The sequence below is a fragment of the Typopeltis vanoorti genome, chromosome 20 (assembly GCF_054136105.1).
Source record: "Typopeltis vanoorti isolate ZY-2024b chromosome 20, IOZ_Tvanoo_1.0, whole genome shotgun sequence".
Taxonomy (NCBI): Eukaryota; Metazoa; Arthropoda; class Arachnida; order Uropygi; family Thelyphonidae; genus Typopeltis; species Typopeltis vanoorti.
In genome coordinates, this window is record NC_143568.1 from 1693167 (window position 1) to 1720243 (window position 27077).

The 27077-nt window shown below is 36.7% G+C and overlaps 1 protein-coding gene across 1 annotated transcript in view; it reads left to right on the top strand.

The window, feature by feature from the left end:
- Positions 1–27077, top strand: part of LOC150095190 (uncharacterized) — a 353683-nt gene that overhangs the window by 276967 nt on the left and 49639 nt on the right. Inside the window, exon 10 of the mRNA XM_090410551.1 lies at positions 11279–11420. Within this exon, the coding sequence (XP_090266677.1) occupies positions 11279–11420 (142 nt within the window). The remainder of the gene's footprint in view (positions 1–11278; positions 11421–27077) is intronic.

The window sequence follows — 27077 nt, forward strand, 5'->3', positions numbered from 1 at the left end:
GCCAACTGTCAATGGAAAACTTTCTGTCTCTCCCAGGCAGGTTTGAACTCTTGTCTTCACATTTCTGTACATCTCCTGCACCAACCTGACATATTTCTCCAGTACCTTCTTCTCCCTCAGACACCTCCAGACTTCTTGCCTTGGCACTCTGTCATATGCTTTCTCCAGACCCCTTTCCAATACTTTTTTGAAAACCAGATGCACAGTGTCTCCATATGTGGCCTAATCAGGGTCTTGTTCAGCAAAACCAGAAATCTTCTTACTTCTACAAGTCGGTATCTTTCACATCACTGCTTCTCTAAATTTTAGATCCCTATCCACCATTGCACCAAGATCTCTTATTTTCTCCACCTCCTCCAATATATCCCCATCAAATGTATACTCTTCTTCCCATTTTTTTTCTCCAAATTTTAAAACATTACACTTTGCAACATTGAACTGCAATCCCACTTCTGTGCACATTCACTCAGTGTATTCGAGTTTTCCTGTAAAGCCACAATATCTGCTCTACTTCTCATAGTTCTTCACAACTTTGCATCATCTGCAAACAAATATTCAAATCTTATGTAATATCATTAATATAACAGATTAAAAAAAGCAATTGCCCTAAAAAAAAACTTGAGCCACACCACTAGTGATTTTCTTCTTCTGGGATATTGCTCCACCACACACAAATTGCTGATGCCTATCAGAGAGAGCCAGTCTCCAATCCTCTGCACTAATCCAATATCTAACATATCCTTTCTAGTTGACTGTCAACTTATCTTATGGCAATCTATGAAATGCCTTTGTAAAATCTACTGGATACAACCATGTGTCCATCTTCCTTATCCAATGCACTTGTCACCTTAATTGCATTAAGTAAGTAGATTACTAAAACATAACCTTCCTTTAGCAAATCCATGTGGTCCATCAAAAAGAATGCCACTCTTGCGAATCCACTTCTGGATCTTGGTTCTCACTCTCCTCTCCAACACTTTAATCACAACAGCTGACATACAGCCTATAATTTTGACCTGTAATCTCTTTCTTTTCCTTCATTCCTATTGCTTCTGCTATATTCTAGAGTAGTCTCCTCTCCCATGTGTTTCAAAAGGATGCAATGTACAGGCCTTCAAATCCAATGTGAACAAGTTCCTTTCCCAAATCTTTTTCTATAAATGGTATACTAATTTACTATATGTTGACCAACCAACCTCTCTTGTGTGGACCCAACAATAAAAACCTTATTTGTTTGTCAATGGCTAATGACAATATATTCAGACAGAAGGCTCTTCCTAAAGTTGCACGTATTCTTTTGCTTATTTATTATTATTATTATTTGACACCTCCAGGGACTTCAAAGACTCGTCGAGTGAAGACACCTGCTCTACAACTCTGTCTCAACCACTCAATCCACCAACTGACCACAACTACACCAACGCCATCTACCACCAACCACCACCACCACCAGTATTTCCACAGACAACACAAACATCCATGCCCACGGTGGGATTCGAACCCGCAGCCTTTTGGCTGGAGAGCGGATACGCTAACCACTCGGCCAGCCAGTTATTATTATTATGTGTATATTTTATTTAATTATTAAAAACTAGATTGTATTCATATTCTTATCTTAAAAGTTATATTTAATAATTTTAAATATTAATATAAATTGTATCTCAAACATGAAAACACCATTTTTATAACATATCCTTGAATTTAGATGTGGCAGAATATTGCTTAAGTAGGAGTGGGTTCTGGTAATACTGTTCTCCTTTTAGTAGTGTAATCTTTTGTTTGAAAATAAAAGCAAGGCTATTCCTCTTGTGAAATAGCTTAAAAGATATCCTGTAGTCAATCTACTGAGGTATAGCTGCTGTCAGGAGAATACTCATTTGACAGGGACTGATAGCCAGGCACCCTAAAATTGAGCCCTTGTTAAACAAAAATTGAGATTGGCTCAGTTACATTGGTGGAGCATGCCAAATTGACCCCTGATCAGTGGAAAAGAGTAATTTTTTTCACAAGAAAAGTTTAACCTGACGGCAGACAGACGAGTCGAAGAACAGGGGAAAAATTCAACCCTGACTCTGGTGTCAACAGTCAAATTCTCAGTTAGTCAGATGATCTGGAACTGCATGTCACATCATGATGTTGGTCACTTGCATTTCACAAAAGATTCAGTGAATGCAGAAAATTTTAGAAGAAGAATTACTGCCTACTATCAGAGACCACTTTACCGTAACAACAAACTGCATCTTTCAGGATGACTCTGCCCCATATCATAGGACAAAAAGTGTAAATAATGCTATTATAACCCTAAAATGTACCATACAAATTGAGTTTAGTTTTCATTGCAGGTTAATAAGTGGCTCACTGAACACTCGATTCATCAAATACCATGACTAGGAAACAGCGCACTGACAAGATGTCAATCTTCATACATACATTATTATTATTATTGCATGCACACCTCCATGGAGTCCTAAGATACATCATGAGAGGCCCAAACTATCAACGCAGTATCTATTGTACCTCTCCTGAAACCATTAATAGACAAAGCATTCATAACTCACTGGCAACCCATTTGATTCATTACCACTCTCCAAGTGAAAAATCTAGTCCTCGCACTCTTGCTAACCACACTCTTACCCAACTTCTGGGGTGATCTCTTGTTCTGCTCCATCTAGCCAAGCATGAAAAATTTCCTCTGCATCAATCCTATAAAATTTTTTAAGTAAGTTAAATGTTTCTATTACATCTCCCCTTTTTCGCTTCTCAACCAACTTTTGTAATCCACAAACTCACAATCTCTTCTCATAGGGAACGTTCTATAGACCTCTCACCATCTGGGTCACTTGGCTCTAGATTTTCTTCACCACTTCCTCATCCCCCAAGAAACCCAGGTTACTAGACCTAAAGCACTAGTCCAGATGTGGTCATTTTAAGGCTTTATCAAGAGCAATGATAACTCCTTTATCCAGGCTTGTTAGTGGTCTTCAATAGCCAAGGAAACCTGTGAGCTACCCTTGCATACTTTAGCAGTATGCTCTCTAAACTTCAACCTGTATCTATTACTACCCTCAAATCCCTTGCTTCATCAATTTCCCAGTGTACACAGCTAGTAATCTTTGTATTCCAAAATACATAACTTTACACTTTTCTATGTTAAATTGACATCCATTAAGTTTTGCCCATACTGCTAGCTTATTCAAATCATGTCACAAGCTTTCTTATGGTATCAACCTTGATTAACAATTACTCTACCCAACTTTACATCATCAGCAAACAACTGAATATCTCCCATCAAATTATTTCTGATATCATTTATGTGCAAATTAAATAGTAGTTATTCAAGCAAAGAGCCTTGCAGCACACCACCACTAATCACCTACCTTCTCCTGGATTCTGCCCCTCCATATACTACTAATTTTTGGTATCTGTCCATGAACCACCCTTTTTCCATGTCACCAGTTTCATATCCATCGCTATTTGTTGTAGTTTGCATAATAGAGTGTGGCATTCTGTCAAATGCCTTTGCAAAATCCAGTACTATCATAAAAGGAATCCAGCAGTACTTGGATTCCCTTTATCCAACTCAGCTGTCACCTTATTATAAGCAGTTAATAGATTACTAAGGTATGACCTGTCCTTCAAAATGCCATGCTGCCCCTCATAGAGTATCATATTCTTATCCACCCATTCCTGAATTTTCTTTTTGACCAACTTTTCCAGTACTTTTACCACCACTCCTGAAATACTGATTGGTCTATAATTTGTTACCACAGACTTAGATCCTCCTTTATGTAAAAAAATTGTTTTGCCCTCCTTCCATTCTCTTGGGAGTTTGCCAGAACTGAGACTTAAAGAGTGTAGTCAAAGGCAGTCCCCTGCACATTCTCTTAAAATGAAACTGATATTCTATCTAATTCCACAGCTGTGTTTGCATTAAAATTCTGCAGTATCCTAAGTACCTCTGATTCATCAGCCTCTCTTCTCACATCAGTTTCCATAACCTCTACCATAACAATATCTTCACCTGGATTATATACCTTTGCAAACTGTCACTCACTAGCTCAACAATTTCATCTGCCTCTGTCACCTCTTAAAATCTACACTCATTAAAGTTATCCTTTCATAGTCATTCATCCTCTGACTTACCACATAACGAAAAACCTCTTTGGATTTCCTTTCACCTGCTCAGCTAACTTCTTCTCATAATCTGATTTTGTCTTCCTTACCATGCTGGTCACTTTTCTTGCCTGATCCATGTCTTGTTCATCAGTTACTTGGTCACCTTTCTCCTTATATACCCTCCCCAACATTTTCTTTGTTTGCAGTTCATGTTTAATGATACTACTTATCCATCTAACTCCTACCTAATTTACTCTCCTTGGGCATACAGTGTGATACCGCTTTCTCCAGATACCCCTTGACTAAAATAAACTCCTAAAATGAAGCTGATTTTAAGAGTTGATACCCATGCATTGTGAACATCCTCTCCCTTGCAGATCTTATGCCATGGTACTGCTTCAAGCTGCCTCCTAAGTGTATCATAATCACCTGCCTTATAGTTCCACATATACCACTTCTTAAATGGAATTTCCACATGTTTTGCTACCTCCCCCCAGTCAAGAGCATATGATCACTTTCCCCAATTGGAGACAATGTAACCACCTTAGTTATGAACAGGTCTTCTGACCCTATAACAAGATCCAACACTCTCATACCCTGAGTTCCCCCTCCATTACATTTTGCTTCAAGTAATCATCTCTAAGTAAGTATTTAAATTCCATTTTCTTCCTGCCATGTAATCTTTCCACATTTTAATTTATGTCTGTATAGTTGAAGTCCCCCATAATAATTACTCGACTTGCACCCACCCATTGTTACTGATCTGCTGATGCATGTCTTCCACATCATCCCTGGTATCCCATCCCAGCCTACAGCAGCAACCAATTTTATTACTATTATTACTATTATTATTACGGGAAACTCGAGGGAGGCCCCAAATCATATTCATCACAACTATTTGACATTCATACAGTATCTATCATACCTCGCCTTAAACTCATTCACTGTCACAGCATCCACCACAGACTCAGGGAGCGCATTCCACTCATTCACTACTCTAAAAGTAAAGAACCCAGCTCTAACACCTTTACTAACCACACTTTTGCCCAGTTTCCATGGATGTCCCCTAGTCCTCCCACAACCAGCCCTGTTCTCAAAAATATCTTCTGAATTAATTTTATAGAAACCCTTCAGTAATTTGAATGTCTCAATCATATCTCCCCTTCTCCGCCTATCAACCAATTTTTGCAACCCACAAATCCTCAACCTGTTCTCATACGGTTCATTCCACAGACCTGCTATCATCTTGGTCACTCGCCTCTGGATCCTCTCCACCTCCTCCCCATCAAGAAGAAACCTAGGTGACCAAATCTGAGCACAGTAGTCTAGATGGGGTCTTATCAAGGCTCGATACAGAGGAACAATAACCTGCTTGTCTCTGCTTGTCAACGTATTCTTCAGCAACCAAGTGATTTGATGAGCTGTTTTGGTCACTTTTGCAATGTGTCCCCTAAATTTCAATTCCTTATCTACCAACACTCCTAAATCTCGTGCCTCATCAATTTCCTGAAGCACGGTTCCACCAATGCAGTAAACTGCCGCCAATCTTTTCACCCCAAAATGCATAACCTTACATTTTGCCACATTAAACTGACATCCATTCTCCTTAGCCCAGACCTCCAATCTATCCAAATCATCCTGCAAAATTTTGACGTCATCTGCATTCACTATTGCCCTACCCAACTTCGCATCATCCGCAAACAAATGAACTGTTCCTCTCAGATCATTTCCTATATCATTTATGAACAAATTAAACAGCAGTGGTCCAAGAACAGATCCTTGTGGCACACCACTAGTCACAGGCCGTCTTGTGGACTCTACTCCTGAGTAAACCACTCTCTGATATCTCTCTGTCAACCACCCTCCTATCCATCTCACCAACCCTATGTCCATTCCCATATGCTGCAATTTACTGATTAGAATTCCATGTGGAATCCTGTCAAAGGCCTTGGCAAGGTCCAGTAGAATCACCGTAAACCCATTACCCTTATCCAGTTCAGCCGTCACTGTGTTATAATACGTGAGCAAGTTACTGAGGCATGACCTACCCTTCACAAAACCATGCTGTCCCCGATACAGTATCCCATTTTCTTCTATCCAATCTTGTATTTTCCTCTTGACTATTTTCTCTAAGACCTTGACAATGATTCCTGATATGCTAATCGGTCGGTAATTTACAACAGCAGTCTTGGAACCACCTTTATGCAGTGGAACTATTTTCCCCTCTTTCCACCCGCTCGGGACTAACCCAGACCCGAGACTCAAATTAAACATAATGGTCAAGGGTACTGAAAATTCTTTAGCTGCTTCTCGTACAACACGAGCTGGTATACCATCCAATCCCACAGATGTATTGACATTGAGGTTATGCAATAGACTACTCACCTCCTCTTCATTAACCACAATTCCCGTATAATCTACTGGTTTATTCGTTTCTGCAATGTCACCACCTGGATGATATACTTTTGCAAAGTGCTCACTCAGTAACTCAACTATCTCAACTGATTCAGTTACCTCCCTACCATCGGCATTCTTTAAAATCAATCTGCCATGTACATTTTTCCTTTTACTTGCTACATATCTAAAAAACTGTTTAGGATTCTCTTTAGCCTGCATGGCCAATGTTCTTTCGTAATCCTTTTTTGCTTTTCTTACCACACTCGTCACCCTTCTGGCCTGCGCTTTATACCGTTCATGTGCCTGCCGGTCACCATTCTCCTTAAATTCCCTCCATAGTTGTTTCTTTTTTTACAACTCAAGCTTAATGGTGTTATTCATCCATTTAACCCCTACTTGATTTATTATTCGGACTCTAGGTATACAGTCAGCCATTGCTTCATGCAAGCACTTCTTAACTACCTCCCATGCACTATCAACTTCTAGTCCTTGCAGTTGTACATGCCATGGCACTGAACCAATCAAACTCCTAAGCTTGTCATACTTTCCAGCCCGATAATTCCACGTGTACCCTGTCTTAATTGAAACTTCTGCACCTTTGGCCACCTCCCAAGTTAACCCTATGATCACTCTCACTGATTGGTGGCAATGTGGTCGTATTTGTTACAGCCAAATCCTCAGATGTAATTACTAAGTCAAGCACTCTCTGACCCCTAGTATTTTCCATTACATGCTGTCGCAGATAGTTATCCCTTAATAACCGCATAAAATCCAGTTCCTTCCTCCCGTGTGTCCTCTCCTCACTCCAATCAATGCGACCATAGTTGAAATCTCCCATAATAATCACCCTCCTTCCATCCATTTCTTCTATTTGTTTGTGCATATACTGTCACCACCATCTTTTCCATCACCTGGTCTATAGCAGCACCCAATTGTATATTTAGTTCTGCTAGCCACAATCTCACACCAAATGGCCTCAAATGTGCTCTTTTCTCTATCCTGCAATTCAACTTCTATTCTCCTTGGCTAGAGCTCATCAGCTATCATCAACAATACTCCTCCCCCCATTTTATTCTCTCTGTCATTCCTGAACACACTATACCCATCACATTCAATCCCACTAGTTATATCATCTACAGTCAGCCATGTTTCACTAATACCTATAACCTGTGGTCTGGAAGTGCCAACCATGGCCAAAAACTCTTCCTTCTTGTTCCTAATACTCCTAGTATTAGTGTACATGAATTTAAGACCTCCATTAGCCCCAACCCTACCTTGATGCCTTATATTAACTATCCCACTCAGATTTGTTGTCCTTATTTGCTCTGGCATATTATATTCATTCTTACATTCAACTGCCTCCATAAGGACTGTATCTCTACTCCCCCCCCCCTAACAAATCTAGTTTCCCTGAATTTGCACATCCACTACATTGAGCAACACTTTCTCAAGTCTTCTTACACCGTAACCATTCAAATGCAAGCCATCCATCTTATATAGATCCTTTCGCCCATCAAACTCACTCCACACATCCACAAATTCCACACCACTCGTCATACATAACCCACGCATAAAGTCATTTGCAATTATAGCCCTCCTTTTAAACATTTCACTGTCATACCGTGGCAAAAGACTAATCATTCTAACTCTCTCACTCTTTTCTTTTGCTACCTCAAACAATTCATTCAGGTCTTCTATCATTTCCATTTTATCTCCTTTCAAATCATTCGTACCTGCCACAACAATCATTTCTTTCACCCTTTCCTTTTGCTCTCTAATAGACGCAGTTACGTCCTTTATGGTCGCACCAGGTTGGTACGATTTTGTCAAATCCTCTACTAACACACCTCGTATTAACGAGTCTCCATACAGCACTCTATCCTTCATTTTGTTCATGTTCACATTCATACGTCTATTTTTCCTGTCATACCTTTTATTATTGGTTGGTTCATTCAGTCTACTTTTGTTCATGCACTCTAGCTGCTGTTTTGCTCTTTCTATCGCACTATTCAACAACGCGATCTCACTCAATGCATCTAACTCATCTTTTTTGTTCTCTGAGAAACCATTTATACTATCATTCACACTTTCTACATTCACACTCTCACAATTTTCATGTACAACCTTGCCGTTTCTTGTCATATCCCTATTTCCTTCATTCTGAAGGTTGACAAAAATATCACACTCACGATCCGAAATACACTTCAATTCCGCATTCTCCCTACATTTTCTACACACATTCAATCCTTTATTATCATCTAACCACACTCCGACCGCACTCCGCAAAGCGAACATTTCACAGCTAGTACACTGACTCATTTCTTTTATGCTACCGTTCTTTGATAACGATGGCGAACCTTCATTACTGGCCGCCATTTTCCTTCGCACAGGTGCCATATCTGTAACGTGTTTTGTCAAATTATACGTTATAACACACCAAAAATAGACGCACTAAAATACGCAAGGCAAACAAAACAAAACTACACAATATTAAGTAATTTGTATCGATAACTGAAAATGATACTTATCTGGAGCTTGCACGAACACTACACATTAAGAATTCATCTATTACGAATTCATCTAGCGGCGACTTCCCAACATAGATTATGTTATAAAACACTTTAGTACACTAACCACGCTAATAAAGCTCCAATAATATACCAAAATTAAACACTTAAGTCCATTAAATTGAATCCAAAACACCAATAAATCAACAAAAAACACAAATCTCTCAGGAGCTCTCCGATAGCACGTCCGTTCACCAGCTAGCCTCAACACCATTTATATGTTGTCCTATTGGCTCAATCTCACACCAGATTGACTCAAAAGACATCTATTTGACTGACTCCTAATATTGTTGGCTGCAGTTCATCTGCTATCATCAGCAGTACCCATACCCTGTCCTGTCTATTCCTCCTTAAAAATACTAAATCCATCACGTTCTATCCCTGTAACTATGTCATCTGTGTTAGCCAAGTCTTACTAATGCCTATAACTTTTGGCAAGGTTGCACTAACCAATGCCAAAAGCTCTTCTGTTATTCCTGATGCTATTAGCATTAGTGTATAGAAACTGTGGCATCCCGTTAGGCCCCCAACCACTTTTACATTCTGATTTGACTATCCCGTTTGATATTGTTGCCTGAGAGAATAGATTCTGCATTTTTTATTCATTCACACACTCATTTGCATCTGCCCTAATTGGTACAGTTTTCCTGACTTTGTGCTTCCACACTCTTAGTGGACAAAGCTCTCTCCAGACACCTAACTCCAAATCTATTTAAGTGCAGTCCATCAGCATTGTACATATCTGTCCATCCATCCATCAAACTCAGGCCATAGGTTTACAAACTCTACATCATTCCTTCTGCACAACCTGCATATTGATTTATTAGTTATCATTATTCTCCTTCTCAGTTCACCAGTATCATAGCATGGAAGCGCTCACACAAACTTCACCTTGTTGCACTTCTTTTTCACTTCTTCCAACAACTCTTGGACATCCTTCCTCATACAATTTTTCTCACCTCTCAGGTCATTGATTCCAGTCAAAATAATTAGTTCTTTCACTTTCTCTTTCTGCGTTACTAATATCTAATTTAATGAAATATAACATTTTACTTATGTATAAATAACTTAGTCTATCTCATACACTTATAATACAATAAATTCACTCAGTATTATTAGCAAAAATTTGAAAAAAATTATTATGCTTCCACAGCGTTACAAATCAAAAACGTTAGCCAAATATCCTCCACATTCACTACTATTTCCACTCTCTTTACTATGTATCCCTGTCCATTCTGACTCCTACTGTTTCTCTGTCAATCTTGCATTCATGTTCTCTCATCATTATCTCTCACACTACTACTGTTCTCATTATCAACTACTTCATTCTTACCAGTTCCTTTCTCCTGATCTCTTGCTCACATCACTCATTGCTCCTCCTTGCAGCATAAATCTCTGTAGCTGATTCATACCAAATCCATTTAAATGCAGCTGATTACTTTTGTAGAAATCCATCCTTTCCTTCAAATGCATCCCACACATTAACAAATTCTGCTATCTTCTTCTCACACAGCTCTGCCAACATACTATTCATGACTCCTGCTGCCCATCTCAACTCTTTACTTACATACCTCAACAACACACTGACTACCTTTCTAACTTCACTGTTGTCTAAATGTATTTTATAGATAGAGGTTTAAATCTTTACCATGTATGATATTATGGATGCATTTTGAAAAATAATTATAAAAATTTATTGAGTACCTTGTCAAAATTGATATTTATGGGATTTGTCATGAGATAAGGAAGTGGAGTGTCAGTCAAAAAAGCCATGAAAAAAGAGAGAGAAGAAAAATTAAAATATTTAGGAGGGTGGAGTTAGACATTACAGAGAAAGTAGTGAAGCAAAGTCTTGAGTGATGGATTCTTACTATTCATATAATTTAAACTAATCTAGAATAGAATTTTTTCCCTAGGAAAAATGAAATTTTAACATAAAATAGCAGTGATTTGTAATGTATTCATTTGTATTTCTCTAGTTTCTTTCATTATACATTAAAAGCAATAATTGCAAAACCATTGTGAAAAAACAAACAAAAAACTTGTTCGTAATTCTTTGTCATTTGACTGTATTGTCATGCCTAAACATAGTTTGATTAAAGTTCTCATTGATTAAAACTTTATTTTTAGTGAATTACTTCACAAAAAATTATTTGTTAATATTTATGACACCTATCTGAAATCTCCTTCAATATTAGGTCTTGCTGGTATACAAATCACTTTGTGCAAGGATCTTATAGTAACCATAGCATTAACTTTGAGAAAGCAGGAGGTAAAATAAGTGACCTCGTTGAGCCACTCTATTGTTCAAGAACTACTGAAAATGGACAAATTTTGCAGGTGAGGTTAATTAAAAATAAACTTTTTGTGTATTGTTTGCTCATAAACTTGAACAAATAAAACTTGAAATATACATTAATAATTTCAGAATGACAGCAAGTTGTGATATTCAGTGCTCACTTTGTGAAAGGTGATGGAGGGAATCATTTGTTCGGATGGGATGTTTAATAATTGGTAAAATGGCAAATAATGGACAGTAAAGAATTGTGTTGGACTTTTGTAATGTTTGGATATCAGTAAAATTCTGAATCACTGACATTGAAACAATTTTATCTTATGTCAGAATTGGAAAAGATCAGATAATTAGGATTTCCAATGTTATATGCTCATATTTTTTTATCATTTTTATTTATTTTAATATCAAAACCACAAGATATGGTTTCTTTCCTTAGGGTAACTTGAACCTCCAATCTTTTCTAGCCTAAAAATATCACATTTATCAACACAAACAAAAGCAGAGCTCTATTTTTGTTACTTGGGCTAGGACCTGATTAATCAGGCCAAGATATGTAATTAGGAGATGTTGAAGACTGATAATTTGAGTGTAGAGATACTTATCAGATAACTGATGAATAAACCAATTATTTAAAAAAATGAATTAAACTAAAAATTTAGCAAAGCTGAAAATAAAGAATGAAAGGAACATAAAACCTGTTATATACATAGCAAGCCAGCAACATGACAGTGTGCTGGCCATTTCATTTTAAAATGTCATTAGATGCAGAAGAGAGATAACTAACTGAAAGCTAGCTGTGTGGTTCCAATTTATTAAGAATAGTTATGTTTGGTTGAGAGTATTAGGAAGTTTGGCTGGTTTAAGAGTGTTGGTGCATTTGATTAGTTTGAAAGTAATTTATTTAATTTAAATAATTTATTAATTAATTTATTAATTTATTTCTTAATATATTTTATAATAATTTATTTTATATACCGTATTTGCTGGCGTATAAGACACACTTTCTTTGAAAATAGGTCTGAAAAACAGGGTATGTCTTATACACCGATACTCAGTTTTTTATTATTTTCATTTCTGGAAATTTTCTCTGTTCCGAGTTACGCGATTTCTTTATTGCTTCCTTGCGGCGTGTGAGAGCATTCCAGTTACGTAGAGCATTGTTTCTCAAACTTCGGACATCCACGTTCATATGATTGGTGTGGTATTAACAAAAGATCATGCTGCTAAATGACAAAGACAAGCTGACAGTTGAGTTGAAATGCTAATTCTCTTCAACTGAATTCCTTATATAATATCTAAAACACATTCACTATATTAAATATATGAAGAGCCAAAGGCTTCAATTCGGCGACATATGACTTGTTTAAGTTAAGTCATATGGGAAACGATATGGGATATTACATCCCATATCGTTTCTTAGCCAAATGAGAAACTCAAAGAGTTTCATGCCGAATTTCCTTATATAGTTTCTACTATATTCGGCATGAAACTCTTTGAGTTTCTTATTCGGCTAAGAAACGATATGGGATGTAATATCCCTTAACTTAAACATTCACTATATATTTTTTCGTTTTAATATGTTCACTCAAACAAAACCATATGTTGCACCGGCAACATATTGTTTTGCTTGAGTCATACAGCATTTTCTGTGGGAGAGGGACATGTGATTCATTAGTTAGTGCCGTTTTTATCCCAGTTGTCTATAATTGCACTGATTGTTGAGAAACATATTGCACAGCCTGCAGATGTCTCTGTACCTTATTTAGTGATACAACAGGAAGGTTTTACGATCTCGAACTTCATGGATACGTTGAATTTTATTCTATGCGTTAATGGTGCATAGCTGAAAATTGCCACGGACCCCCTGAAGATCTTTCACGTACCCCTGGGGGTATGCGTACCACACTTTGAGAAACATTGACGTAGAGTTCAGTGGATGCGCATGTGCTGTCATTGACGATCACAGTTGTGTCCTGTTTGTTTAAACTTTCCAATTGTTGTCGCAGTTGTGAACGGTGATAAATTTCTGCCGTTAAATTTTCTCTAAATTTCTTGACAAATTATGGCTGAAAAACGTCGACATTGTTACAATATTGCATACAAGCTGCGTGTGATTGCTATGCTAAAGAACATGGAAACAGTTCTGCAGAGAGGCATTTCGGACCACCCCAACTGAGAAAATGATAAGAACTTGGTAGAATCAGGAAGAGGATTTAAAAAAAAAGCAACTCATAGTAAACATAACCTATGAAGTGGAACTGCAAAATGGCCAGAACGTGAGGCAGAACTCAATATTTGGATTTTAGACCACAGAAAAGCGGGACTTTCAGTGTCTACAAAAATGATTATTCATCAAGCGAAAGCAATAGCCACTAACAAAGGGATCACCAACTTTACTGGATCAACATCATGGTGTTCAAGATTCATGAAGAGAAACCAGCTATGTATGCGGGCTAAAACAAAAATATCACAAAAGATGCCAGCTGAATATGTAGACAAAATTGAATTTCATCGATTCGTCATTAATGCAAGGAAACGAGAAAATTTTGAACTTGCACAGATAGGAAACATGGACGAGGTTCCGCTGACTTTTGATGTGCCCTCAAACAAAACTGTAGATTCCAAGGGCACTGAAAGTGTTACTATTAAAACTTCAGGGCAGAAAAAACTCACTACACGGATGTTTTATCCTGCTGTGCTGATGGGACAAAATTGCCGCCACTATTCATTTTTAAAAGGAAGACGCTGCCCAAAATAAAAACTGCTTAAAGGAGTGTTTGTAATGTTCATGCAAAAGGCTGGATGGATGGAGGAGGAGGAATGAAGTTATGGATAGATAAAATTTGGTCTAGGCGCCCTGGTGGACTGTTGAAGAAGTCTGCCATGCTAGTATGGGATCAGTTTCGTTCTCACAGAACGACGATGTTACAAATAAACTCAAGGAATTGAAAACTCAGTTAGCTGTAATTCCAGGAGGTCTAACTAGTCAGCTTCAACCTTTAGATGTCTGTATTAATAAACCATTTAAGGGATTTATGAAGGAGAAGTGGAACAGCTGGATGCAGTCTTCAGATTGTGAGATTATGCCATAAGGAAGAGGCCTAGCATTTTGCAAGTTTGTGAGTGGGTCAAAGCTTCATGGGATGCTGTGAAAACTGAGACAGTGGTTAAATCATTTAAGAAGTGTGGAATTAGTAATGCACTGGATGGTACAGAGGACTCAGATTCTGATTTAGAAGAGGTTTCAAGTGTCTCTTCATTTAGCTCTGGAGCTGAATTTCTAGGTTTTGATGATTAAAAGGTGGGTACTCTTTCCTAGTTAGATTAGGTATTTGTTGAAAGTAGACCTACTTATTACTTTATATTTGAAATACTGTAAATTCGTTATAATATTCAGTGATAAAGTTTTTTTTCCTAAAAAATGTGTACAAAAAAGGGGGTGCATCCTATACGCCAGTGCACTATTGATTTTATATACACCAGCAAATATGGTAATTGCCAAGAGGTAGAGAGAGTATACAAGGTAATTTTTTATTTATGGCATATTGGGTGGTTTTTATCTCTAGTGATTCAGAGCAACATAACTTGTTTTCATACTCTTGGAAATTGATAATAGTGACCTTGGATGATTGCGAGTACAGATATTTCGGTGACACTAAACAAATATTCAGTGGAGAATTTTAATCATTGTATAGCATTTACATTACTGATGTATAGGACATCAATCACATATCTACCATAGTAAGAGATGCCAGCAGATAGAAAAGGAGATAGGAATTTGTGTTTCCATTTGAGAAGAAAAAGTTAGCAAGTAGATCACAAATGTCTTGGCCCATGGGAAGACAAAAAATGTGTTCATAAAAGTGCCTACTGTATTTAAAGAAATTTGTAGGGATTATTATTTTTATTACTGAGAGGATGTCTGACGAAGATAATTTTGTACATTCCAGTAGATTCTACATTTATAAGCAGTATGTGAACATTGTCTAGGGCAGACAAGCATAGGAACATGGAATGTAAGAACTCTTCACCAGAAAGGAGCACATTGGAAATACTACTGCATGAATTAGACAACTACAGATGGGAAAGGACTGGACTCTGCAAAACCAGATGGACTGGAAAAGGAGAATGTCACCATGGACAGTACAAAATCTTAACTTCAAGCAGGAAGGACAACAAACACCAAGAGGGAGTAGCACTTATATTAAAACCAAAGGCTCAAAACTCTCTATTGTCTTACATTCCTATCTCACCTAGGATAATTAAAGCAAGATTTAAAACATCAATTGGATCACTGACTATTATTCAAGTATACTCACCAACTTCAACATCATCAGAAGAAGACATTGAGGAGTTCTATACAGATTTACAAAAAGCAGTACAGCAGACATCAAGTCAAGATCTCTTAATTGTAATGGGGGACTTTTTTTTTTGCAAAAGTATGCGAAGACTGGAATACCTGGCCAAGAGTAATTGGACAGTTTGGATATGGAGAAAGCAATGAACATGGTGAAAGACTGCTAAACTTCTGTGCAAATAACAGACTAACAATAACCAACACTCTCTTTAAACAACCAAAACCCCAAAGAAAATAGACATGGATATCACCAGACGGACAAACCAAAATATTGATACACTATATTATTGTAAACCAAAGATGGAAATCAAGTATCCTAAATTGCAGATCCTTTGCTGCAGACTGTGGATTAGACCATAAGCAGTGTTAGCGAACCTAAGAATAAAGTAAATCTGGAAGCACTTTTAGAGTCAAAAGGAGACTGAATGTAAAAAAAATACAAGACAACAATATTCTAAGAAAATATCAACTAGAACTAGATAAAAACCCGAAGGAACTACCGAAACGGAACATAAACATCCAAGAACATTGGTGCAAATTAAAGGAAATAATATTAAAATCAGCAGAAATTACAATAGGTTACACAGAAAGAGAAAGTAAAAAGGATTGGATCTCGAATGAAGAAAAAGGAAAAGCATGAAATTAAAACAGCACTAAAATAGAAATGAATATAATAGATTAACCAGAGAAATTAGAAAACTAGCTAAAGGAGACAAGAATAACTGGATAGAAGAAAAATGCAAAATGGCAGAGAAGCTATCAAAAGAAAATAACTTCCATGGATTATATAAACAAATAGACCAAATTAGTAAGACAGGACAACAAAATGATAATGATCAAAAACAAAGAGGGACAACTAGTTGAAAGTGAAACAAAAAGAATGGCCAGATGGGAAGAATACATTAGAGATTTACATAATAAAAACAGCTCTAAAGATATTACTATTCCAGCCACTGAAATGGAAGAGGAAACAAATATCTTTACCAAAGAAATAATAGCACACAGCATAGATAAACTCAAAACTAGTTGATCAAATACATGCAGAATTCTTAAAAGCAGAAAAGGAACAACATTTGGAACCATTAAAAACATTATTTGAAAGGATCTACAAGAATAAAACATCACCTACTGATTGGACCAAATCAGTTATAACTCCTATATACACTAGTGGCCAAAATTGTGAAAACCTTTTGGAAAAAATGTATTTCTGAGGTTTGATGGCTCATAACACCACTTTTTTTTGGAGTAATACCATAAAATTATATATCAATGGAAAGATAATTTAATCAAAAATGTAATGCAATAACTTTTATAAATGATTCTTTATTAGAACAGCAGTTATAAAGAAGAAAAGTGAAACACAGAAAAAATGAGATATATAAAAATTCCCACAATGTGAGTTAATACTATGTTGGATAACCTTTAGCGTGAATTATGGCCTTACAACGCCTTCCCATGGAGTGAACCAAATTTTTTAGTTCTGCAGCTGTTATAATGTGAAACCAAGATTGAATTATTGCTTCTATTAATTGGGTTTTATTGGTAGGTTGCTTCTGACTAACAAGTTTCTTTAGTCGGCTCCATACATTTTCGATTGGGTTAAGGTCTGGGCTATTCCCAGGCCATTCCAGCAGTGGAATATGATTATCTTGAAACCACTTTTTGCACACAGCAGCAACATGATATAGAGCTGAATCCTGTTTTAATATAAATGCTTCGTTATCTTGGAAAAGATCACGTGCGAAAGCCTTCAGTTTGGGCTCAAGTATTTCATTTATGTATTTTTGGACATTTATATTCCCATTAATCATGCAAATTCTTCCCACACCTTTTGATGTCATACAACCCCAGATCATAACACTAAGTGGGTGTTTCACGGTAGGTGTAATGCAATCAGGTTTGAGAGATAAAAATGGCTTTTTTCGTGGAATTCTAGCATTTAGACCAAATTCTTGCAGTCTGCACCGAACAGTCCTTGCACTCAACTTCACATTGTATTGCACCATTTCATCTTGTATACACCCAGATGATTTTCTTCTATCACATAGGCACAGTCTCTCAATTCTTCTATCATCACTTGCTGTTGTGCACCTTTTCCCGTTTTTTATCAGTCTGGTTTTATAGTGACTGAGTCTCCTTTTACCTCTTCAAAAATTTAGAAATGCCACCTTTGGTTAAGTTTCCACCAATTTTTCTTCTAATTTCTTCATAAATGTAGCCTTGTTCACTTAATAGTACTATTTTACATCACTTTCTGGGTGACCAGTCAACTCTTTGCACCATTTCTTTAATTTTATTACGTTTTACAAGCTCACTAAATGAAAGAACACAAAAAAAAACTAACCAACTTGATAGCAATCACATAACACACTGACAAATTTCCTCCTCTCAGTTCCAATACATGACATTAATAGCTGAATCTTACTGTAACCTTATTGGCTCATTACCAAAACAAGATGACACCTGATAGGCTCTCTAAACACTCATGCTCATTGGCTACATTCAAATGAAGGAAAGCTACTTCATATCAACCTAAGCAAGTTGTGCTTCTTTTTTCTAGTTATTTGGCTATAACTTTTCATAGAATACAGATAATTTGTTGCATTACATTCTTGAGTAAATTATCTTTCCATTGATATATAATTTTATGATATTACACCAAAAAAAAAAAAAAATGGTATTATAAGCCATCAAACCTCAAAAATACACTTTTTCCAAAAGGTTTCCATAATTTTGGCCACTAGTGCACAAAAAGGGAGATAAAACAGAATGCAATAATTACAGAGGCATTAGACTCCTCAGTATTCCAAGTAAGGTTTTTTTACAAAAGTACTCCAAACACAAATTAAGCCATATATAGCATTAGGAAAAAAACAAGCTGGTTTCAGACCAGGACAAAGCACAATTGATCAACTTGAATTTCTATAGATTGAATGGAAATTCAATTTATGGAAAACTATGAAAGAATTTGGAATTCCCAACAAAACAATAACAATAATAAAGAATCTGTACGAGAAATCTGACAGTGCAGTATGAGTGAAGGACACCTTAACCAACTGGTTCCACACAGAGAGCAGAGTAAAACAGGGATGCACTCTGTCACCAGACCTGTTCATTCTTACACTGGAAGAAGCAACCAGTAAGGCCTTAAACGAAGAAGACTCCGGAATCAAAATATATGGGAAAAATATAACAAATTTAAAATTTGTAGACGACATTGCATTACTTGCAAGCACGGAAGATCTACAATGAATTTCTGATAAAATAAAGGAAGAATGTATAAAATTTGGTTTAAACATAAATATAGACAAAACAAAAATTATGCAAATAGGAAAAAGAAACACCAATCTGAAAATTGAAATTGATAGTAATAATCTAGAGCAGGTAGAAAACCACCTACCTTGGAGGAGTAAATGGTGAAATTACAAAAGATATAAACAGATGAATCAGTCAAGCATCCCAAACTTTTGGACGACTTAATAAAATAGGGAAGTCAAGAGACTTCAAACAAGCAATAAAAGTAAGAATCTATGAAACAATGGTCCTCCCAATACTCCTGTATGGAAGTGAATGCGGGAATCTCAAAAAGGCTGAAGAGAAAAAAATTATTAAATACTGAAATGGGTTGGCTAAGAAGATTACTTGGAGTATCTCTGATGGATAGACTAAGAAATGAAGATATAAGGAAACGACTAAAACAAGAAATAACAATAATAGACAAAATCCAAGATGGTTTGGCCACGTGACCAGAATGGAAACAGAAAGACTACCATCTAAAGCCCTGAATACAACGATGGAAAGTAAATGATCCAAAGGGACAACCCAGAATTAGATGGATAGACAAAATAAAAGAGGACCTGAAAACCAAATCACAACAAGCGACACCAAACTGGACATTGTTTGGACTCTCCCAGGACAGACAGAAGTGGAAAGAGTTCATTCGACCTCATCAAAATCCACACAGATGATGGAAGAGAGAAGAAGTCTAAGGCAGGAGTTGGCAATTCAGTGCCCATGAGTGTCATGGCACTCGCAGTGAATTTTTAGTGTGCTCTCAGAGAAATTATTGTAAACTGCTTTATTTGTGCCTATTAAGACGAGAGGCCACTGATCATAAGTGGTTTTGAGTGTTGAGGTTATCTAGTTATCAATGTGACCATTCTCACTACCCTTCACACCACTTCTAAATGTTTTGTTAGAACCCTTTGTTTTTTAATATGCATGTTTGTTGAATCACTCCCGCTATCAGTGCTACGGCAACAATTCCTGTTAGCATAGCAAGTGCAGAAAGAAATTTTTTTCAAGCTTCAACTGATTAAAAATTATTTGCAAACAGCAGTGACCTAAGAAAGATTGGTTGGTCTAGCAACTATATTGATAGAAGTCGACATAGCTTATAATTTAAATTTAGAAGAGCTTATAAACAGTTTTATTGTGCGATATCCCTGTAGAGCAAACATTTAATTCATATTATTATGTAATCGTTTTGCAATAATGTTTCTCTTGTAATAAAAACAAAATAACAATTGGAGATTTTCTTATATTTTTGTCTTATAATCCATCAGGGGCAATATAAATTGTTTGCCTCAGGGCACGACCTAATCTGGCAACAGCCCTGATGGTATCAGTTGTTGTATGGGAATGATATCAGAACATGTCCCTAGAGGCAGGAATGAAATGGATGTGTAATCTAATTAAGCAAGAGATTTGTAAGAAAAAGATTATGTAGAAGGAATATCGTGTGCATAAGCATGATGTCAGTTATAATTATAAGCAGCAGGCCAGAAGAGTCACAAGTGTTGTATAGAAAGCTAAGTCTGAGTATGAAAAGAAACTGGCTCTGCAAGTTAAAGACAACCCAAAATGAATTCCATCGTTATGCTGCAAGTAAAGGAAAGAATGAATTTGAAAGAATAACTCTACTGAATGCAGATGGTATGTGGGTGACTGATGCAGAAGTGATTGTTCAACTGAGTAGCCATTTTGCTAAAAGCTATCAACCTGATATATATATATTTCGTCTTTGCTCAGACAAAACTAGTCGTGTATTAATAAAGTGTTTTACTCAAAACCTCGGTTTTTAGTCATTAAATAAATTTTAATATGTTATCAAACTGAGTAAACCTTCAATTTCATAATATATATATATATATGCGACATTGAACTCACTGCTACCTCTTCCCTGTATAAGAAAACTCATGAGTATGAAGAGGAAGTACTAGAGCTGTTGCACAAACTGAATAAGAATTCTGCAATAGGAACTGATGGGATATCAGCATGAATGCTAAAAGAGTGTTCAGTTGAACTGCCTATATAATTTGATTCTTAGAACAGAGAAGATTCCACAAGAGTGGAAAGAATGTATGACAACCCCATTGCACAAGGATGATTCAAAGCCTGATGTATCCAACTATTGATGAATGAGAATCTCAGAAGTGGTGGTGCAGATTTTGAAAAGTTGGTTAGGGCTCGCATTCAGAAACGGGTTGACAGAGAATCTCTACTTAGCAATGAGCATGGGTTGACCAAGGTAAGGTCATGTTTTAGTAACTTGCTCACATTCTATAATAATATTACTATTATTATTATTATTATTACGTAACACCTCCAGGTAGTTCAGTGACTCATCGAGGGAGGGCACTCTACAACTCTGTCTCCACTGCTCAATCCACCAACTACTATCATCTACACCAGCACCATCTACCACCCATCATCATCACTAGTATTTTCACAGACAATCATAAACATCCATTCCCACAGCCGGATTTGAATCCGCAGCCTTTTGGGTGGAGAGCGGATACGCTGACCACTCAGCCAATCAGGCCGGCAATATTACCACTGAGTTAGACAAGGGGAATTGATACACCATGATACTTTGGATTTTGCTAAGGCTTTTGACAGAATACAGCATGGAAGACTTGCATGTGGAGAATATGAAATTGGATTATGGACTATTGGCATGGATAAGAGGATTAAGATGATGGCTGACTGATAGGTGTCAAAATGTCATGTATGGCGAGCGAATCTGCAAGATTCAAGATAACCAGTGGTGGATCTCAGGAATCAGTCCTTGGTTAATTGTTATTCTATCTGTACATAATAATCACAATAATATTCATTGTAACTGTTAATATTTCGTCCGTTGACACTAAGTAGGAGAAATTTTCTTTTTGGATTTATTGGTAGACCATAGTTCTTTATAAATATATACAATCGTCGACAGGTTTCGCCAGCTAAGTCTGTCTGGCTTCTTCAGGGCAAGAAATGGGTACACTAATGTTAAATGATAAAAAAAAAGAATGGAGTAACAACAGTTAAATTAATTATCATCATCATCATAAAATTCCTGCCATGTACCCTCAAGGGATGTACAGGATATGATAGTACTACATGAAAAATTTATATCATTACCAACTTCCTATCTACAATTTTCTTCCAAATCAATCTGTTTCTTGTCAAGACTCCAACATTATCGGATCTTATATTTCTATCGTCTAAGGCACTTTGTACCGTATCAGTTTACCTATATCTTGGTCCTCCTCTGGGTCATTTTCCTCCCATCCTGGCAGAGAACACTTGTTTTGCTAATCTTTCCTCGCCCATTCTGTTTAAGTGACCATACCACCTGAGATTAGCTCTGCTAACACATTTCTGGATGCTGACAATGTCAAGTTCTTTCCTAATATTCTCATTTTTAATATGATATTGCCATTGATGCCATCTGTTCATGCCTCTAATCTTTCTCAGGACTCTCATATCTGTGGTCTCTAGTCTTTGGTCAAGTGTTTTACTTCTGACCCAGCTCTCAGATCCATAAGTTAAAACTGGTTTGAACACTGTCTTGTATACAGCTAATTTAGTGTTCAGACTAATTTCTCTCTTATTCCATATGAATTTATTCAATTCACTGCCTACCATACCAGCTTTGTTGATTCTGCTATCTATTTCCATATTTAATTTTCCATCTTCAATAAAAATCGTGCCTAAGTAGCTGAAATGTTTTACTTGTTCCACAGGTTCTCCATTCACAACACAGTTGACATTTTCAACAATTCAGCCTATTTTCATTGTCTTTGTCTTTTTAATGCTGACCTTCATACTATATCTGTTACAACAGTTATTCAATTTAGTCAGAGAATATTGTAAACTTGTAGCAGATTTATTTAGAAGTATAACATCGTCCGCATAAAGCAAAGAGCTGACATCAACATCTCCAATTCTGATATCATGTTTAATACCACTTTCCTTCATAATGTGATCCATATAGAATGAATAACAGAGGGGATAATGTACATCTTTGTCTCACACCAGATTTAACATTTAACCATCTTCCTGTATTTCCTTCAATTCTAACTGCTGACTTACAACTCAAATAAAGACTAAGTATTGCTTGATATAATGCCCCATTGACACCATATAACTGTAGTGTATTGAATAGCTTCTCTCTTGGAACCTTGTCATATGCCTTTTCCAAATCAACAAAACTTAAAGTTAAATTAATTAAAATTGAAATAACGAATAATATCAAGAATAATAATATCGCGAAGTTGAGTTCTGCTAGGCATAGTGAATTTATTAAGCTTTTCCAAATGTTTTTTAGTATCATGCCTTGATTTCCATTGAGATTGTCTGCTGTCCGGAGTACCCCTGCAGCTTCTTTAAAGTTTCTACATCTGAAATCTTCCTCGATGTACGGCATGGAGCTGTTGTGCCAATCGATGGAGCGGTTTGAAATCGAGAAATGATGGGTTAATCTTGAGGTATCTGTTCTGTTGTTGTTGACATCCCCTTTATGTTCTTTTTTTTTTTTTTTTTGATTTCTAGGCTTCATGATGTTTGGCCTGTATAATTCACTCCACAGAACATGGGATGTTATATACACCTAAGTACTTGTAGAAGGTGATGCTGTCCTAATCACTTCTTCAACTGGTACGTTCGTGAATAATGACACTACATCTAGGCTTGCAAGTATGTCTGTATTTGAGATGTTGATACCTTTTAATCTTTCAATCCTTCCTTACCGTCTGATGGTACAGTAGCTGTGAGTCCCCTTTTTATGAGGGGGGGGGGGATTTGGCACCATCTATTCCCCCAAATTTTATCCGGGCTCCAGAACTGGCACAGGCTGATGAATCAGGCCTATGTCTGGGTCAGTATTCCTGGCTGTATTCCATGTGTGTTCACGAGGCCGGTTTGCCTGCTTGTAGGATGAAAAACCCCAGATAAACTGGCGAAAAAAAACCTGCTGTCCATGCCCAAGACTGGCTAACTTGGCTATGGCTAAGGAAGATCCTTAAGTCCCCCTCACGTCGTCGACGGAAATCGGACCTAGGCCACTCCTTCCCGAGGGATATGGTTGCGAAGTGCAAAGCCACTAGGCTAACTGCACGGACAATCTTTCAATGAAATGCTAAGAATTCTTTATAAAAAAAAGTCCAATTTCTTTATCTTCTCTTTCAACAGACCGGCTGGGTGTTTGGCTAGTAGGTATGTTGGAGAATTTCTACCATCCACGAATGGGTGGAGCAGAACTCTAACTTTATGAACTTTTGGTGCACCATATAAGCATAGTGGTAATGGGTTTTTGGTAATGTAGAGATTTTTGATTTCGCTGTAATTCCGGAGGCCATCTAGTCATATTATGTATTAAGAGGTTGGTCCCTTTGTTGTTTTCATGGTTGGATCTACATCTAATATATCATAGATAGACGTGTCAGAAACTAAATCACCAATCTTCGTTATGTAATCTTTAGTATTCATAATAACTGCTGAGTTGCCTTTGTCTGCTTTTAGGATGATAATGTCTTTGTTCTTTCTTAAGTTTAAGAGCATTCTTCTTTCAGAGGAGGTAATATTACATTTCGATGGTTTTGAGGTAGAAAGGATGACGGTGCTTTTTAATCTTATGTCATTTGCAGCTGTCTCTGAAAATGAAGAAAGTCCTTTTTCAATGTTGCTTATGAAATCTATTTTTGGGATGTGATTTGGAGCTATGGTGAAGTTGAAGCTTTTTTTAATATGTCCGATTCCTGTTTAGAAAGAGTGTGGTCCGAAAGGTTGAAATTAATTTTATCATCCAGGAGACATGGTCTAGAGTTGCACTTCCTTTGATAAAGTCTATCGAATTTTTTAATTTGTGATTCTTTCCTCGATCGAAAAACTTTGTTGTAACTATTTTGTACCATATGGTCAATTATGTTCCAAATGTTATTAACTATGTTATTAGAGATGTCATTGAAAAGATCTAAGCATTTCAGGTCTATTTTGTTCAGTACGTATCTGATGTGCTGGATTCTTTCACGAAGTAGGGCTAAAGAGGTTTTAAAGTACATCCATTTCGCTGTTATAAATTTTATCTGCTCTTTACCAATTAGGAACTTAGGAATGATATTAAACTGTCTGCATCTTTTTAGGAAGGTTAGATGGTTAAGCAATCTTGCTTTTTTGCATTTTAGTTTTTCAAAAGAACTTACCTTGTATATCCATCTAGATTATTCATTGTAACTGTTAATATTTGCTCCCTTGACACTAAGTATGAGAAATTTGATTTACCAGTCTGTTGAAAGAGAAGATAAAGAAATTGGACTCTTTTATAAATAATTCTAAGCATTTCATTGAAAGATTAAAAGGTATCAACATCTCAAATACAGACATACTTGCAAGCCTAGACGTAGTGACGTTATTCACAAACGTACCACTTGAAGAAGTGATTAAGATCATAGAAAATCTCTATCCACATGATATTACTCAGCTTTTCAGCCATTGTCTCAAATCACACTACTTTAAAGTAAATAATATAATGTATGAACAACTTGATGGCTTAGCCATGGGCAGTTCCTTCACCACCTTGCTCAGATCTGTTCATGGAAAAACTAGAAGCCGACATCCTATCCAAAACCATTAGTCTGGTGAAGATACGTGGATGATGTCTTCATTATTTGGAAAGACACAGAAAATGCCTTACATGACTTCCTTCAAAAAAATAAATTCTTTCCACCAAAAAATCAAGTTCACATTAGAGGGGGAAAATAACAATTATTTACCTTTTCTAGACACACTAATAAAAAAACAAGAGAATGGATAAATCAAGCTCACAATCTACTGCAGACACTGGACATTATCTTCACTTCAAATCTACTCATCATCATGCACAAAAACTTAGCATTATACATATGCTTAAAAATAGAGCAACAAATGTCATCACAGAAGAAAAAGATCTGCTTGATGAACTCTCACTCATATCTCAAACTCTAGTCAGAAATGGTTACCCAAAAAATATAATCCAAAAGACTCTCAATAGAAACAACCCACAGTGACAACATCAAGTCACACAGTATACATCGTCCATTGTCATACCTTATGCCGGCTCAGTTTCAACAAAAATAGCAAAAATCATGAGGTCTTTCAACATCAGAGTTGCCTGCAAACCTATTCAAACTACACGACACATGTTAAGGTCTCCTAAGTACAGCATCGCTTTCTGCAAATACGCAAGTGTATATAACATCCCATGTTCCTGTGGACTGAATTATATAAGCCAAACATCATGAAGCCTAGAAATCCGAAAAAAATAACATATAGGGGATGTCAACAACAACAGATACCTCAGGATTAACCCATTATTTCTTGATTTCGAACCACTCTATCGATTGGGACAACAGCTCCATGCCATACATCGAAGAAGATTTCAGATGTAGAAACTTTAAAAGAGCTGCAGTGGTACTCTGGACAGGAGACTCTCAACAGAAATCAATGCATGATACTAAAAGACATTTGGAAAAGCTTAATAAATTCACTATGCTTAGCAGAACTCAACTTCGTGAAAAACTATAAAACACGATCAACTACGCAATGTAACAGTGACTAAGACTCCACGCTCCGTGCTCTTGATGTTATGCGTCATTTCAATGTTAATTAATTTAACTGTTGTTACTCCATTCTTTTTTTAGCATTTAATGTTAGTGTACCCATTTCTTGTCCTGAAGAAGCCAGACAGACTTAGCTGGCGAAACCTGTCAATGATTGTATATATATTTATAAAGAACTATGGTTCACTAATAAATCCAAAAAGAAAATTTCTCATACTTAATAACAATAATAATTTATTATTATGATTGTTGTTATTATTATTATTGTACAGTTACCTCCATGGAGTCGAAAGACTCATTGTAGGAGACCCAGACTGTCCACACAATCTATCATACCTCCTTGAACGCATTAACAGACAAAGCACTAACTGACTCTGGTAACCCACTGCATTCATTCCCAACTCTCCAAGCATAAAATCTAGTCCTCACACCCCCTACTAAACACACCTTTATTCACCTCTTGTTCTGGTCCCTCT